At 44.3% G+C, this 17,601-nt stretch overlaps 2 protein-coding genes across 5 annotated transcripts in view; one reads left to right on the forward strand and one right to left on the reverse strand.

Annotated features, from left to right (window-relative positions):
* Positions 1 to 5,926, reverse strand: part of TSC22D1 (TSC22 domain family member 1) — a 146,496-nt gene extending 140,570 nt beyond the window's left edge. For all 4 annotated transcript variants that reach the window (XR_001440752.3, XM_015121004.3, XM_028837297.2 and 1 more), the window contains exon 1: positions 1,771 to 5,926. Coding sequence is in view for 3 of the 4 variants with exons in the window: in XM_015121004.3 (XP_014976490.3) it covers positions 1,771 to 4,661 (2,891 nt within the window). In the remaining variant the exon portion in view is untranslated. The remainder of the gene's footprint in view (positions 1 to 1,770) is intronic.
* LOC106994248 (uncharacterized) lies at positions 5,016 to 8,210 on the forward strand. The gene is made up of 2 exons (XM_015121009.3): positions 5,016 to 5,765; positions 6,455 to 8,210. Exons 1-2 carry the CDS (start codon positions 5,016 to 5,018, stop codon positions 6,656 to 6,658), a joined length of 954 nt encoding a protein of 317 aa, XP_014976495.2. The 3' UTR covers positions 6,659 to 8,210.
* Positions 8,211 to 17,601: the final 9,391 nt, after the last annotated feature.

A 17,601-nucleotide genomic window follows, 5' to 3' on the forward strand; every position in this document is an offset into this window, starting at 1 on the left:
CAGCAAGCTGTGGAAAATCCTACCATGTCCTACCAATAGGAGGAAAAAGAGGGGAAAGACAAGCCAGGGGACCACAAATGGTAATTACAAAATCAAGGCAAGTTTGAATTCAAAATGAGTGTTTTCGTTTGTGTATTTTACCCATCTTTTATTTCTCTAAACTTAGCATCCACATAATATAGCTGTTTTTATAAAGGCTTCACTCAAATCATAAATTTGACTTAAAAAACATTAATAATTGTGGTAAATAATTCTTTAAAAATTACAGGTGAGTATTAGCATGAGAAAATTAAAGGTTTAACAATAATAATGGAACAATTAAAGAAAATACCTCCTAAAAGTTTATCTTTTAGACTACAGTTTTGTACAAATAATACAGAATACATTTGGTTAGGTAACAAGGTTTTAATTACATGACTATTAGAAAAATAATAAAAATCCTGAAAGACAAGATTTTATCAATTTAACCATGTCTTTACCTTATCTTTTAAACAACTAAATAACAAAAACCTCACTGAAACATTTGACCTTTGTTTTCTTTTTCTAAAATTACAATTATTTTGCAATATGCTCAATTTTTCCAAAGCAAAACCCACAAACATACATATAAAATATAAATGCTTATATTAGCTTGATGAAAGTTTACTCACAAAACCCTCCAATACTAAGATAATTAAATATCTTGCATGCTTAACTCCAAATTCCACAGGGAAAATGATGTCTTTTCATAACTCCTATAATAGTATTTTAATCAAGGTTAGTAACAGACTGGCAAATTTGTGAAAGAGCATTACTTTAAAAATCAAGTAGGGTTTAAAACGATGTAGAAACATGAAAGATTTCACAACTTTTCTAGCCAGTCAGCTTCAAAGACACAATTTGATTCAGTAAGAGTTACTGGCATATTATTTTCAGTCTGTGGAAAAACGCTTGGTTTAATAATGTACTTTAGGCTTTCTGTATCTTTTTGGTAAGGAAAAAAAGGAAGAGGTGGAGATTAGCCGGAGACCAAGGTCTTATTTTCATGCCTCTACAAATTCAATCCTCCAAGACTTACTTTCTTCTATTCTTTAAAATGGCTACCACCTTGATCTACCATGCAAAAGAAAAAATGTACAGCATACTATCAAGATAAATCTGGTTATTTTGACAGTTTATGTCCTCCTTTCCCGCAAAATACTTTAAGATTCCCATTCCTTTACTGTTCAGATAAAATGACCATTAAATAAGCACACAAAAGTTGGTCAGTTGCGGTATGAGGGCAACCTATATAACCCAGATTAAGTCATCTTTCATACCGTATCTGACTAGGAAAAGCAGGCAACAATATCTTTCACAGACTAAGATCAAACAGTAGAAATGAAAAAAGGATGTCTAGTAAAGGAGAACAAACGTGGGAACCACAACCCCCCAAGATATTATTTTAGCAGCTCAAAATAGATTAACTATTATGTGGGCTAGCAAAAATTAAGCTTTCCAATAATTAATATTTCTAAAAAGCATTTTATAGATAATAAAACCACTTGGTGCCCCCAAACCTATTTTTAATGTGAACACATGCTCAACAACTATTCTGAAAATATTGTTTACATATTACTATTTCCTACCCACTCTGAAACCATTCCATAACTCTTGCTCTATAAAACTTCCCATAAAAATGCATTCTTCACAAAAACGAAAATATACAATGCTTTGAACTAATTTTGTGCATACATGTAGCTACTAACTTCAAATCTGTTGAATGTCTCCAGAAATATGACATGATCTTACCTCTCATCCTCGCCATCCACCAGGGGTGTCGTCAGCGGTAGCACCTTCAACGGGAAAAGAGAAGCAGAGGCTGCTAGGCTGCTGCTACTCCCATCTGAAACTGCTGACATTCCCCCACTGTCACCACTGATAGTCTGAGGTAAGCCAACTAAGGAGGGCTCCGCTGGGCGCCTGGCATCTTCAATTTGGCTTCCAATTGCCTGAGCTAATGATTGTGCAGAGAACTGGGTAGAACTTAGTGGTATCTGTTGTGCCAAAGGCAAATTTATATTAGTTGCTATCAAGGGAGATTGACTAACACTTTGAACCAAATTACCATTTTGGGTAGCAGGGGTTTGTGCTATATTTTGTGGTGGAACCAAGTTTGCTGGGGCAGAAGGCATTCCAGAAGGACCAGTTGAACTAACCTGACTTGTAACAGAAATACTGCTAGCAGAGGGCAAAGGACTAACTGCAGGCAACTGCTGTGAAACAACTCCTTGAGCTACTGGTTCTACTCCTTGTGGCTGGGGAGGCACAGTTAACAAGGTACTTTGGGATGCAATAACCAATTGTTGAGGAAGGCTTGCAGCGCTAGTTTGAACTCCCTGATGAATAATCCCAGTTTGAGCAGGTGGAACCACTTGCGAAGATGGAGGAGCACCTTGCTGAATAACTGAAGGTGGAACCTGGGTAGAGGGCTGCTGCACTGCAGTAGGTATGTTTGCTTGCTGACCAATATTTGCAATCTGACTGCCAGTAGGTACAGCAGACACTGCTGCCTGAGCCTGGCCAACAGGCTGGACAGATGCCCCTGCAGGTTGTGCTGGGACTGCTGTGGGCTGCACTGGCAGCTGGATACCCTGTGGCTGAGCCACAGGAATCACTGTTGTTCCTGCTCCCACTCCTGCAGAACTGGGCTGTCCGGACGACATTGCTGTTTGAAGAATTGGCTGCTGTTGTACATACTCTGAAGCAGGATTTTGAGTCACTGATTTGACATGGCCTGGGGCCATCTGTGTAGAAACCATTGGTTGCTGTTGTCCATACTGTAACTGTTGGGGGGGTGGTGCCCCTGGAAGGGGAGTTTGCACTGGAGGAGCCGCCTGAGAATATGGGAGCTGGGGTTGAGCCAAACTGGAAATGGAAGGCTGCTGACCTAAAGCTGAAGTTACACCAACCACATTTACAGGCGATGGCTGGATACCAGTTGCAGCACTCATAGTGGCTTGCAGAGGTACTGGCTGAAGACTTTGCTTTTGCTGATAGCTCAGTTCTTGAGACTGCAACTGTACTTGTGAGATCTGTGACTGAGAAATACTCTGTGGCATACTAACTGCTGGAATACTCTGTGGACCAGTGCTACCAAAATCCATCTGCTGGAGGGTCACACCTTGGAGAGCTGGTTGTTGCTGTTGTTGCTGCTGCTGCACCACCACAGTAGGAGCTCCCATCTCTCCACTTCCCACACTCTCTGTATAGTGACTCAGTGTGCTGACACTACTGCTCACTGAACTCCCACTAGTGCTCTCCCTTTCAGAAGTCACTTCTATCGGATTTTGCTTTACAGTCTCCACCACTTTATTTATCAGCACACCTTCTGTAGCAGGTACAGCATTTTCTTTTTCATAGAACTCAGTGCAAGTCCATCTACCTTTTTTAAAGGGCTCAGAACTAGAATCTAACTTCACAACTCTGAACCTCGAAGTGTTAACTGTTGGTTGTTGCTGCTGACTTGAAACCGATCCCCCAGTCATCCCTGCAGCTGCAATAGGGACACTGCTAACGGCAGCGGAGGAAGAAATAGTACCATTGCCCATGCCACTCAAGATATTCACATTAACACCACTGGTAACTCCAGGCCCAACACTCACACTAGCAGCACTAGGAATATTGCTTGTACTTATATTAGCATTACCAAGCATGCTGCTTGTCATATTAGGATTCAAACTACCCACAGCAGTAATATTATTTACTGTACTAGTGCCAGTAACAGAACTTACACCTATTCCACCTGTAGTACTTGGAGCACGTATATTAGTCATTACAGATGCAGGTGAACCACTGGATGATACAGCAGAAGTTGGTGCAACTGGTGTGATACTGTCAGAGCTTCCAGTTGTAGAGAGTTTTCTAGATACTGGGCTTGAGGGTGGCCCACCAGGAATGGATGCACTGGCCACAGCAACATGAGATGGATGGTGGTGCCCATGTTGGAGGTGGTGCCCATGATGAATGTGATGGTGGTGATGGAGGTGGTGTGGATGAGCATTCCCATTGATCACAACATTCTGTTGTGGAAGGTGAGGCAAATGAGGCTGAGGAAGGTGGGGCTGGTTGGGAGAGACTGCCCCAGGTGTCTCGGCTTCCTGGAAGTTATTTAGGGTCTCTTCTGAGGAGCTGCGTTCGGGCTCCCCTAAGTCAGTAGCCCTGGAAAGTGACACATCAAGGATCTCCGAAGAAGAGAGATCTTCTGTGTGAGATTCATCCAAATCATCATAGCTCTCAGTGTCCTCTGCTATACTGTTGTTAGAGCTGATACTAGCGGAGATCTGAGCAGGAGTAACGCTAGTTATCTGGAAGCCACTTTTCTTTTTCATTTGAGTTCCGCCTGGCGCAAGAGGCTGTGCCTGCAGCTGAGCCTGCGAAAGGAGGTTCAGGCTTTGTGGAGGCGGAGGCTGTGGTCCCGACGTAGATGCTGCAGGGGGCGGCGGCTGAAGCAGCGACGGAGGCGGAAAATCCTCGGAAGATGTGGCACTACTACCGACGCCGGTACCTGCTGCATTGAGAGCAGAGGCGCTGCCACTACCGCTGCCCCTTCGAGGGAACACTGCCGGGTGCGCCATCTTCCTAGCGCTAATGTCTGCAGCGGCGGCGGCGGCCGCGGCGGTGGACTCAGGCGGCTGGTGCATTGTGTTGGGTACCGGGGGGGGGCCTAGGAGGCGAGTGCAATTTCCTTCTGCACCGTAATCTTTGTATTCGAGACGCCGGAGAGGAAAACGGGACCTGACGCTCCGCCTGGCGCGATTCCTCCTTCTCCTCCTCCTCAGCCGAAGGCGCCGGTCGCTCCTGCCTTCGAGAGCGAGCTTCGGAAAGGAGGATGAACGAGGGTGAACAGGGCGGCCGGGGACCCGAAGGGGGGACCCCTTCAGTCCTTCGCCATTCACTTTCCCCTGTAGCCTCACACCCCCCTTTATATTCCGTTTCACGTGGGGTGCGGGGCAGGAGGGAGGGGGAGAGCGCAGGAGGGGGAGGAAAAGCGAGAAATGCCCACCTTCTCCGGCCAACTCCGAAGCCGCCTCAGCCCCCTCCTCCCGCCGCGGCGGCGGCCGCTGCAAAGCCCTCCCGGCCGCTCTGCACGGAGGCAGCGCCGAGCAAGTGTCGCCTTCCCCTCGCCACCCCCGGGGCCGCCGCCGCAGGCGAGCCCCGAGCTCAGTGTCGCTCAAACCTCCCCTCCCGGCCCCGCTCGGCCCTCCCCCCGCGCCCCGCAGACCCTTTCAAACCCCCTGGGCTCGCGGCGGCTGCTCGGTGAGGAAACGCTGGCCGCGGCTGGGGCCGGGGCGACGCGGCTGCGAGCGGGGCGGCGGCGGGGCGCCCGGTACGGTGAGCCCAGCAACGAGGCGCGGGCGGGCGCGCAGAGACGCCGGGTCCTCGCGGAGCACGGCCGGGGCGCGGCGGCGGCGGTGGCAGCGGGAGCCCAGGGACCGCTCCATCACTGGCAGCCATGGAGCCCGAGCATTTTCCTCCCTCAGGGCAGGCGCCTCGGCTCGGCACACGTCCTCGGGGAGGAAGGGGCCGGCGCCCGAGCCTCCCCGGAGGGCGGCGGGACGTGCGCTAGGGCGGAGGGTGCGACCCTCTCTTGTCCTCTTCCTCCGCAGCCGGCTCTTCCTCACCCCGCTGCTCCCGCGACCGAGCGGGAGGGGGCCACAGGCGGCGGCGGCTCCTTTCTCGGCGGCGTTGGTGGCCAGACGGGCTGGTGCAGCGACTGCAGCCGACGCCGTTCAAAGGAACGAGAGGTGGGGTTGGTCGGTGTCGGCAAACGGGGCGGGGGAGTGGGTGGGTGCCGAGGGAGGGTGTCGGGCGGGGAGGGGGCTATGGTGGTTGTTACTAGTGCTCTTCTTCGGCTCCCCCGGCTCTACCGTATCCCCCAGTCTCTCGCGGCATCGGGAGGGGAGGGACCAGCGCGGAGCGCAGGAGGAGGAGGGGCGACCGCCGGCGAGAGGAGGCGGTGGTGGAGGGGGAGGGGGCAGGCGGAGGAGGAGGAGGGAAGATGGCGTCTGCGCATGCGCCTCGGCGCCGCAGACATAAAGCCGGGTCTGGCGGGGCAGGAGGCGGCGGATCTTCGGGCCTGTGCGAGCGCCGGGTCTCCCGACGGAAATTGCCGAAGGCTGGCGGAGGCGCCGAAGCCGGGAGTGGTGGAGCCGGAGGGGATAGTGGGGGTGGGGAATTTCGGCCAAAGGAGCGAATCCGGGTCGGACTGCCTGCTTCGGCCCGGTGGGGGTGGGCAGGGTGCGCGCCTGCCGCGCGCGCAGGCTAGGTGTGTCCGCTCTTTTCACACTCGCGGCCGGCGCGCGCGGGCACGCGGCAGAGGAGGGGGCGCGGCGCGGAAGGGCCGGCGGAGGCGGCGGGAGCGCCGGCGCTTGGTGTGCGCGCCCTGGGTGGTGTCCCCCGCCTGCGGAATGGGTAATGAGGCTTTTCTCCGCAGCAACAGCATCACGAGTTTCAGTTCCCAGGAGCCCGCCGCCGCCGCCGCCGCTGCCACGACATGAGTCAGGCTTTCTTCCCCGGCGCGTGGCGGAAACCTCCTCCCCCTCGCCGCACCTGGGCTCGCCCCCGGCCCTCGCCTCCTCGGGGGATGCCCCAGCGCCGGGAGCTGCGGGGTCTACGGAAGGCCGGTGGCTCCCAGTGATAGGTGTTGTCTTTTGTGCAGTGCAGTTGCTGCCATGCGGTCTCCTCGCCCTTCCACGGGCAGGGGCGAGGCAACCGGACAGATGTTGCAGCTGTTTCCAGTTAACTGCCTTAGCTCCTCTGGGGTAGGCTCTTCTCTAACGAGGAGTGGTTGCAATGCATCCTTAACTGGAGGACACAGGCAGGCCGGCCCTGTAAACGACTGATCTCAACAGGTGTCTCCAAGCAGCGACGCCTTTTTCGTTCATTGTCCTGGCTATATCCCCATTGGTTTGACTCAAGAGGCAAGGTGGCCCGGACATGTGAGCAACACAAATGATAAGCATGCCTTTTAGGGCTAGAAAAGAAAAAGCCATCAGAAATTCCAGTTTTAAAACACACACCCACACATATTACATTTCATGGGTCCGACTATAGTTCTACAGAAGCAATGTTAGGTTTGATTGGGGGCAATTTACTGGCAGTTACTTTATTGGCATTTCATGTCAAAACCTAGTTCTAAGCATTTCTTACCAATAATCGAGAATGTCCGTCTCTCCCAGGAATTTAAAAATGATAAAGCAAGCCCAAAAGCTGTAGGGAGGAATTTTCATTTTGTTAAATTTAGGTTAGGGGAATCGGCGCTTATGGTTAGACCTCTGATTCAGGAAATCTCACGGATTTACATTCCTATTTCAGAAGATTGTTAAAGCAAAAACGATTGTCATTTGCAGTTTTGATACACCTCTAGTTGTCAATTCAACTTTTTACCTTTAGTTTTCGCTGAACTCTTCCCCTTGCTCCAAGGGGAAGCCTTCAAAAAGTGAATTATATCACCTTTTGCATGTTATTGAATAGAAGTGCACCCTCAACATCGCGTCTATCCGCTATCAAAGCTATGATACATTGTTGCTTTATCTGGGGTCTCCTACACTGAAAAGAAAAACTGGGGCTTAATATATTTATTTTTTTTACTTTATATTGCTAATGTAAACCTCTGCTAGAAGTAAATAGGCTCTCACAAATATTCAAAGTGATACAGTAATAAAAATCAAATATGAGAAGACTGTACTTGTTCTCTGATATTAATTCATTAATATGTGAATGGTTGTGTTTTTATAGAGTCATGGCTATTTGTGTTTTCACAAAAATAATTATTTCTTTTTTCTCCAACAGCTTTTGTTGCAAGTGATATGCCTGGTTAATCGCTGCCATCCATTGTTGAAATGCAAATCTGACATTCTTTTTCAATAGTTTTTGAATGGAAAATGGAAACTACCCTAACCGATTGAAACTGCAATGGATGTAAATGGGTGGAATGTCCTTTCTTTGGACTGCAGTATGAAAGAAAATGCTCTTGATCTCTCAAACTGCAGCCTTAAGTCAAAGGTTTCTTGTTTTGTTTTGTTTTTTTAAGTCAAAGTTTTAAATTACCCCAAACAGCAGCTCTACACCCCTTGGGCCACCTAAATAACTCACTATTATTGTGCTGATACGGCTTGATGCTTAATAAACACATGTATTAAAGTCTTACCCAAAGCTAACAGAATAAAAGAGCTGTTGAGATAGCCCTATGGAAGCGGATACTTATTCTAATGACCAGTAGCAAAGGGTACTGTTTGAGCTGTTTTGATGGGGGAGGAAGAGTTGGGGTGTTACTCCTTTTAAAAGAAAGGTTTAAAAAACAAAATCCAGAATTAACACAAGACATAAGAAAATAAGATCTTTTGAAGCGTATTAATTTTTGCCTGCTAAGGCTGCATCAAGTCCCACTAAGATATAAAGAGCAACTGGGCCGGGTGCGGTGGCTCACGCCTGTAATCCCAGCACTTCGGGAGGCTGAGGCGGGCGAATCAGGAGGTCAGGAGATCCAGACCATCCTGGCTAACGCGGTGAAACCTTGTCTCTACTAAAAATGCAAAAAATTAGCTGGGCGTGGTGGCGGGCGCCTGTAGTCCCAGGTATGCGGGAGGCTGAGGCAGGAGAATGGTGTGAACCTGGAAGGCGGAGCTTGCAGTGAGCCGAGATCGGGCCATTACACTCCAGCCTGGGTGATAGAGCGAGACTCCGTCTCAAAAAAAGGATATAAAGGGGAACTCTATAGTTAGGGAAATCCTAGTTTCAAAAATCTGGGTCTCTCTTCCCCCTTCCAAAATTCTTACGACCAGCAATTTATGAACACAAATACATTTAAAAAAAGGAGAAGGCACCTGAAGACTAGATTTTGTTATGCTATCATCTTTTAATTAAAAAGGTCTGGATTTTTATTGCATAAACATTAAATGCCTACTGCTATGTATAATAAAGTCATTAAATCCTTTTAACCAAGTACTTAGAGCTATCCTTTGCCTTTTGAAAGGCCGAATTTTAGCTGTTTTCATTCTGAGGCTATACGTCTGAATTACTGTTCTGTTGTTTTTTGAGACAGTCTTTCTCTGTCGCCCGGGCTGTAGTACAATGACACAGTCTCAACTCACTGCAACCTCTGCCTCCCGGGTTCAAGCGATTCCCCTACCTCAGCCTCTCGAGTAGCTGGGATTACAGGCATGTGCCACCACTCCCGGCTAATTTTTGTATTTTTAGTAGAGACGGGGTTTTACCATGTTGGCCAGGATGGTCTCGAACACCTGACCTCAGGTGATCCATGCACCTCAGCCTCCCAAAGTGCTGGGATTACAGGCATGAGCCACCGCGCCCAGCCTCTGAATTACTTTTCTGCTGACTCAAAGATTAGCCTTTATTGTGGTGATCACTTAAATCCAGTTGCAACATTATAAACCAACCTTATATATTTTGACATGTTCAGTGTTTACTGTACCATAAAAATAGAAAATTTGGGCTGGGTGCGGTGGCATATGCCTGTAACCCCAGCACTTTGGGAGGCCTAGGCAGGCGGATCACCTGAGGTCAGGAGTTCAAGACCAGCCTGGCCAACATGGTGAAACGCCTCTCCACTAAAAATACAAGGATTAGCCAGACAACATGGTGCACGCCTATAATCCCAGCTACTTAGGAGGCTGAGGCAGGTGACTCGCTTGAACCTGGGAGGCGGAGGTTGCCGTGAGCTGAGATCGCAGTACTGCACTCCAGCCTGGGTGACAGAGTGAGACCCCGTCTCAAAAAAAAAAAAAAAGAAAAAAGAAAATATGCGGCCGGGCGCAGTGGCTCACGCCTATAATCCCAACACCTTGGGAAGTCGAGGCAGGCGGATCCCGAGGTCAGGAGATCGAGACCATCCTGGCTAACACGGTGAAACCCCGTCTCTAGTAAAAATGCAAAAAATTAGCCGGGCATGGTGGTCGGCACCTGTAGTCCCAGCTACTCGGGAGGCTGAGGCGGGAGAATGGCGTGAACCTGGGAGGCGGAGCTTGCAGTGAACCGAGATCGCACCACTGCACTCCAGCCTGGGCACAGAGCGAGACTCCGTCTCAAAAAAAAAAGAAAATTTGCTGAACATTGTACACAATTTATCTATTTGTGAGTACTGCGAAATAGATCAATTAAAATCAAGTAATTCTCTAAAAGCAATGCCCTTGAAGAGCAGGAAGGGAATACCTATACTCTAAATGGCTGAGCTACAAAAATAGATACTATTAAAGAGAAATGTGTACAGAAAATATGCCACTGTTCCACTCCAGTAATTATTCTGGCTAACCAGTGCTTTAGTCATGTAATATTATTAATACTTATTTACAGCTTTTAGATGTCATCTGGGAAAATAAAGTCAGATGTTTATGACATAAACTCAAAAAATCACACATTTTTACATATGAAGAACCTAATGCAAGGGGATATTGCAGTATGTTTATTAATCAATTTGCTCTCTGACAAATTTTAATGAGACCAGGAGTGTGCCATCACTATCAATATCACAAAATGCATATTTCAAAACTTTAATTCCAATTTTAATGAGTACAGTTTAGCTTATAACTGATTAATTTCAGCAGCATTTGTTAAGTTTTTCAATAGTATATTTCAGTTCAGCTAAACAATTTTATATCCTCAAAGGAGATAATGCTTACAAAACAGAAAAGTATAGTTATTTGAATGTATGGTTCAGAAGGTACACTGATACACATTAGCTCATTTAATTCTACCCTTTGAGGGAGAAGACATTATCATTCTCATTTTAGAAGTGAGTAATCACAGGGAAGTTAAATAACTTTTCCAAGATTCATGCCTAAATCTGGATACTCATGTCCTCTTAATATCAGATTCTATGCCTCTGTATTTAAGGATTTTTCTGAAAAAGTCTGAGCATTAGAGACAAGTGTTTTTCAAAAATCTCTTGAAATTAATAAATGTTCCTTCAGTGCTTTTGAGTGCCAAAGAAGATATGCCGTTAATTTGAAACAGCATTTCTTCTGTATGAAGAGGATAAAAGACTTTTTCCCTCTTTGAACCAATGTAAATGTTATAGATTCTTTTACACTCTTCTGATTTATGAATGTGTTAATTTGGAGACTGTTCTCACAACCTAATGTCTGCTACAGTACTGTGAAGTGACATTGAAAAAAGAATTTATTAATTTATATTTTTAAAGGCTATAATCAAATAGCCCTCCAAATCTCTCCAGTGTTAGCTAATTTTATTTAATGCCTACTATATACTGCACATTGGTTTTCAATGCTGTAAGTGTTCTATCCCACTCAGTCCTCACAGTTATACAAAGAGCTGAAATTGCCCCATGTTGCAAGTGAGGAAAGTGAGGTGCCAGTAGGTTTCAGTCTTACAACTTGACTAGAGTGGTAGGGCTAAAATGAAAATCCTGGCAGTCTAACCACCCCTTCACAGCTGCTTCCAAGGCATATTGTTAATTCAGGCTACTGCCAACTCATGCTCCCAAGTTAAGTTTCTACAGAATACTCATGTTTTAATTTTTCTAATTAGGCATCTCCAAAAAATCTATAAGCACCATTTTCTCCTATGCAGAGATATTCTAAGAATGTACATTTTAGAGACTACTGTGGCCATGTAGGAGTTAGACATAAAGGAACAGAACAATGATTTCAGTAGGAGGATTCTTCACTGATTGAAACAGATGCCAAATGCTTGAAAAAAGGCATCAATCACATGTAATTGAGAAATGCTATCTATATAGGACAAGATAAATGTTTTCCTGTTTTAGCAATTAGTCTTTATTGAACATAAGAGCCTGTAGAATAGAGAGAGTAATAAGAGAGTAATAACCTAATCTTTTCAACGTGTTCTAAGGGCCCATTTGTATTTATATATTTTTTGAATATGTAAAATTATAGAAATAAACACATATGTCACATTTGTTTATATCATGATTCTAATAAGACCTTTGTCCATCCACTGTCAACAAAAATAAGGTCAAGTTATACAAACAAACAAAAGCAGCTGGATGCGGTGGTTCACACCTGTAATCCCAGCGCTTTGGGAGGCTGAGGCAGACAGATTGCTTGAGCCCAGGAGTTTGAGACCAGACTGGGCAACATGGCAAGACCCTATCTCTACAAAAGATACAAAAATTAGCTGGGTGTGGTGGTGTGCGCCTGTGGTCCCAGCTACTTGGGAGGCTGAGGTGGGAAGATTGGTTGAGCCCTGGAGGTCAAGGCTGCAGTGAGCCCAGTAAGCATCATGCCTAGGCAGCCTAGAGAAAGACCCTGCCTCAAAAGAAATTAAATGAAATTTTAAAATGAAAGCAACCGATATTCCTTTGTATTTAAAGATTACATTCACAAACATTTAGGTATATCTCAAATCTTCAAGCTCAAAGAAAAAAGAATTTACTGGGGTCATTCCTTAGTCTGGAAATTTCCTTTGATCATTTATTTTCTCCCTCTGCTCTAACTTATCTTTTAAGGTAAGAACATTAATAAAATAGTTTTTAAATAATTTTTAATAACACATTCAAATAGACATTTCCAGCTATTTTCATTGTAGAAAACGGGAAATCAGTAGTCTTAAAGGCCAACATCTTTTCTGATTTTAATACCATGAATAAAAGAAGAAAAGAAAATCCTAAATGTATACACTCTAAATTGGAGTCAGAGACACAAAATAAAATCCCAAAAATATTATGACCACAAAAATTTAAATGCAACAGCACAATTTACATACGGTAGATGTTTACAAACCCTTTCTATATGAATGATAAATTAGAATGATTAAAGAGGAAATTAATAGAGTTTTTAGAACAAATCGTGAGATGGGATTTAGGAGAAAAAGCCCAGCAAAATGATTTGTTTTATATGCAATATATACACACTTATCACACTCAAGAAAATTTAAAATATGACTGGTTCAGCCCCTTCACTGAGTTAAACATAAAGTTAATTGCACAGATACCAACAAAGTTTTCCATCAGAAACTAGGAAGGTCCAGGTACTTTCTTGCCACAGTTATTTATAGACAGGAATGATAATGCCAACTTAGTGGTTTACCTTCAGTGTTTCAAAAGAATGTCTTTATTCAGGAGACATACTGACATAACTGACATACAAAATGGTTAGTAGATGTACAACTATATTACAACTCAAGGTATATTTCGAGTAAAATGGGAGTAATACTCTGTTTTACCCCAATGTTGATCCCAAATTATTTGATAATAAAAACAAGAGCTTTGAAAGAAATACTTCCAATTAAACTCATCTTGAGAAAGGTGCTAAGTTTTCTTTGTTCTTTTAAGTATATAGCAGAAACTTAAAAGTCCTTATAAAAAATTTTCTAAATCCTATACTATGTAGTAACATTGTCAACATAATTGATCACTTGAACTTTACTACTAAACTTTTCACAAGGTGTTTCTGAAGAACATAAAGTTCAGACATTACGGCGTTAAAAAACAAGCTCATTATTAAAATTTTGGTCAAGGGCATCCAATGGTATTAAATTTCCTTCTCTGTTCTTTTACTTGATCTCTGTAAAATTCTCCTTACCCAAGCTAAGCCAACAACAACTTGCTAACTACTCTTTTTCATTAAGCATCATGCCCAAAGCATTTTCTTTTTTTATTTTTGTAAGAAGCGAAGTTCAGTGAAAATGGTAAGAAGATATTAGTTGAATCTGTATCTCCTTTTCTGATAGCTTTGCATTTGTGTAGGGACAATGCATTATGTCAAATACTGACTACAAGTATAATCCTTAGCTTTTGTGTTCTATTCTGGAAATGAATTGCTTACATCCTGGCCTAAAAATAGGGGAGATTCATGAACATCTTCTAGTCAAATGAGCTCCAGAACTGTTTTCTAAGAAACTTAGTTGGTAATTTTTGGCATGACAAGTCACAGAAATCATACAAAACCTATGATAATTTCAGATGCAATGATCCATTTTTACAATTTTGACTTAGTCAATGTGTCTAAAACATTTACTAAGTGTTTATTGGTCAAAACTTCCATTTTAGGTAAAGCACGGTGGTTGATGCCTGTAATCCCAGTACTTTTGGGAGGCCAAGGCAGGAGGATTGTTTGAGGCCAGGAGTTTGAGACCAGAGGGGGCAATATAGTAAGATCTCTCTACAAGCAATTTAAAAATTAGCTAGTCATGGTGGCATGCACCCATAGTCCTAGCTACTCAGGAGGCTGAGGCAGGAATATTACTTGAGCCCAGGAGGTAAGGTTATAGTGAGCTGTGATCGCACCAGTGCATTGCAGCCTAAAGGACAAAGAAAGAGCCTGTCTCAAAAAAAATTAAAAATTAGAAAAGGCTTTCCTTTTGAAGTGTTAATATTAAATGAAGGTTCTGCTATTATTTTGCATTTCTCCCAACATGAAACATATTTTCTTTCATTTATGATTGTCAGTACAATAAAAACCACATTCTGTTATATAACTAAGGTTAGAATAAACCACCTTGCTGATTATGATGGATATGTTTTTAAAATTAAGTACATAATGAGTACAGTATACAAATGTTTCATAAATTAGTTTTAATGATAATTATTCTGTAGCTGAAATATATTCCCAGTGAATACATATTAATTGACTGAAAGCAGGACCTCTTTGTGCCACCCTTTTCTTTGGAAGAACAGGGAGATTTTGGCCCTAGAGCCTCTCAGATCTGTAGGATCTTCAGAGGAGGCAAATCATTTCCACCTAGCTCTACATTAACGTTTTGTTTTTTTTTTTTTTTGAGATGGAGTCTCACACTGTCACCCAGGCTGGAGTGCAGTGGCCCTATCTTGGCTCACTGCAACCTCTGCCTCCCAGGTTCTAGCGATTCTCCTGCCTTAGCCTCCTGAGTAGCTGGGACTACAGGCGTGCACCACCATGCCCAGCTAATTTTTGTATTTTTAGTAGAGATGGGGTTTCACCATGTTGGCCAGGCTGGTCTCAAACTCCTGACCTTGTGATCTGCCTGTCTCAGCCTCCCAAAGTGCTGGGATTACAGGTGTGAGCCACTGCGCCCGGCCAGCTCTACATTATAAAAATGTCCAAGGAGGATAGCCTTTGGCAGTGTGTTCAATAATTCTCTTCTAATAAAACATTAATTTAACATTCATCTTATTACTAGTTGTGCCAGATGAGTCACTTGTTTAAGACTCAGGTGTTAACATACAATCAAAATGGCTTTGATATACAAGTCAAGTTTTTTGAATGCCAAATACATTGTGTACTGGACACCAGTCCCCAACCCTTCTTCCCTTCCCTTCCCATTCACTGCTCCACTGTACTTTTCCCTCCGCTCCCATTTTCCTTACCATAACTCAGAAATTGAAATTACAGCCATTTTCATGTTGATGAAACCCCCAAATAGTAATATTTTTATTTTCTTCTTTGTAATAATTGTGCAGCAGCAGTCAGCTAATAACACTATTCATCATTCTGCTCATCCTAAGTACATAATGAGTGTATTTCATGAATAGTACTGCTACAGAAACTGGATAAAAATAAGTAAAGGGGGCCAGGTGCAATGGCTAAGGCCTGTAATCCCAACACTTTGGGAGGCTGAGGTGGGCGGATCACCTGAGATCAGGAGTTCAAGACCAGCCTGGCCAACATGGTGAAAGCACATCTCTACTAAAAATACAAAAATTAGCTGGACATGGTGGTTTGCACCTGTAATCGCAGCTACTTGGGAGGCTGAGGCAAGAGGATTGCTTGAACCTGGGAGGCAGAGGTTGCAGTAAACCGAGATTAGGCCACTGCGCTCCAGCCTGGGCAACAGAGTGAAACTGTGTCTCAGGAAAAAAAGGGAAAAAAGTATATGATAATTTATGGGCTGCTACATTGTTAAGGACTAGAAGATGGGAAATACGGGATTTTGTCTCCTTAGAAAAACAAGGAACAGGGACCAGGTGCAGTGGTTCACACCTGTAAACCCAGCACTTTAGGAGGCAGAGAGGGGAAGATGGCTTGAGCCCAGGAGTTCACAACAAGCCTAGGCAACTTAGTGAGACCCGGTCACTGTTGTGAAACGAAAACATCTGAGACAGGTCTCAGTCAATTTAGAAAGGTTATTTGGCCAAGGTTAGGGATGCACCTGTGACACAGCCTCAGGAGGTCCCGATGACATGTACTCACGGTTGTTGGGGTGCAGCTTGCTTTTGTACATTTTAGGGAGACATAATACATCAATCAATACATGTAAGGTTTACATTGGTTTGATCTGGACGGGCAGGACAACTCAAAGGTGTGAGGGAGGGGGTGTGGCTTCCAGGTCATAGGTAGATTTAAAAATCTCCTGATTGGCAATTGATTAAAAGAGTTATTATCAGTAGAAAGGAATGTCTGGGTTATGATAAGGGTTTGCGGATAAGGGGTTGCAGAGACCTACATTTCATCGTGCAGATGAAGTCTCCCATTAACAGGCTTTGGAGAGAATAGACTACTATATAAAGGTCTGTGTTGATGTTAATTCTAGAGAGGTATAATGAGGCATGTCCAACCCCTTCTTCTTTCATGGCCTGAACTAGATTTTCAGATGACTCTGGCATGTCCTTGACTGAGAGGAGGGGTCCATTCAGATGGTTGGGGTCCTTCAAATTTTACTTTTGGTTTAGACTATTAATTTTTTTCTTTTTCTTTTTTTTTTCTGAGACAAGGTCTTGCACTGCTGACCAGGCTGGAGTGCAGTGGCGTGATCTTGGCTCACTGCAGCCTCCGCCTCCTGGGTTCAAGTGATTCTTGTGCCTCAGCTTCCCAAGTAGCTGGGATTACAGGCGTGTGCCACCATGCCTGGCTAATTTTTGTATTTTTTGTAGAGGGGAGGTTTTGCCACATTGGCCAGGTTGGTCTCGAACCTCTGGCCTCGAGTGATGCACCTCAGCCTCCCAAAGTGCTGGGATTACAGGTGTAAGCCACTGCACACAGCCTACGCTATTAATTTTATATATATGTATGTATATATTTAAGTATATAATAAAAAGAAAAACTACAAACATATAAGGTTGGTCCAACTTTGGTGTCATTAATTAAATATCTACTTCCTGTTCTTTAGGAGACAAAAATGCCATGCAGTGGTGTTTTTACATATCAATGAGGGCACAAACTGAGACAACTTCCCCAAACCTCATCCCCAGCTCAGAGGTGTATTTACATAATTCTTATTCTAAACAAAGGACAAATGGGAAGTAGGCGAACAATTTGGTTCATGTTTCACCAAAGATATATTTTCTTCAGGTTAAAGGCAATCAGAGACTTCCAAATTATTGTGAGACAGCCAAGTATAAAGGGGTCCCAGGAGAAACTCCAACTGGCCTGCACACCGGGAGAATGGGGTGAGCCGTGGAAGTTCGCACCCTTTGCATGGGAGAGGAGTCTGGGATTCCAGCCTGTCCTCTCCTGTTCTGGGGTGGAACCTGGGATTCAATCTGTGATGGCGGAAACCAGCTAGGAAGCGAGAGGCCCCCATTTCCCTTTTTTTCCTTTTCACCCAATAAATTCCATTTTTCTTACCTTTCAAAGTGTCTGTGAGCCTAATTTCTCATGGCCATGTGACAAGAACCTGGCTTTTACCTGAACTAAGAAGCCCTACAACAATTGTAAATACCTGTTA

The sequence above is a fragment of the Macaca mulatta genome, chromosome 17 (genome assembly GCF_049350105.2).
Source record: "Macaca mulatta isolate MMU2019108-1 chromosome 17, T2T-MMU8v2.0, whole genome shotgun sequence".
In the NCBI taxonomy this organism is placed as follows: Eukaryota; Metazoa; Chordata; class Mammalia; order Primates; family Cercopithecidae; genus Macaca; species Macaca mulatta.

Excerpts from the sequence above, each read along its gene's own strand:
- LOC106994248 (XM_015121009.3), top strand. The coding sequence starts at position 5,016 with ATGCCCACCTTCTCCGGCCAACTCCGAAGCCGCCTCAGCCCCCTCCTC. Across the intron at positions 5,766-6,454 it reads GCCGTTCAAAGGAACGAGAG|CAACAGCATCACGAGTTTCA; the intron begins GTGGGGTTGGTC and ends TTTTCTCCGCAG.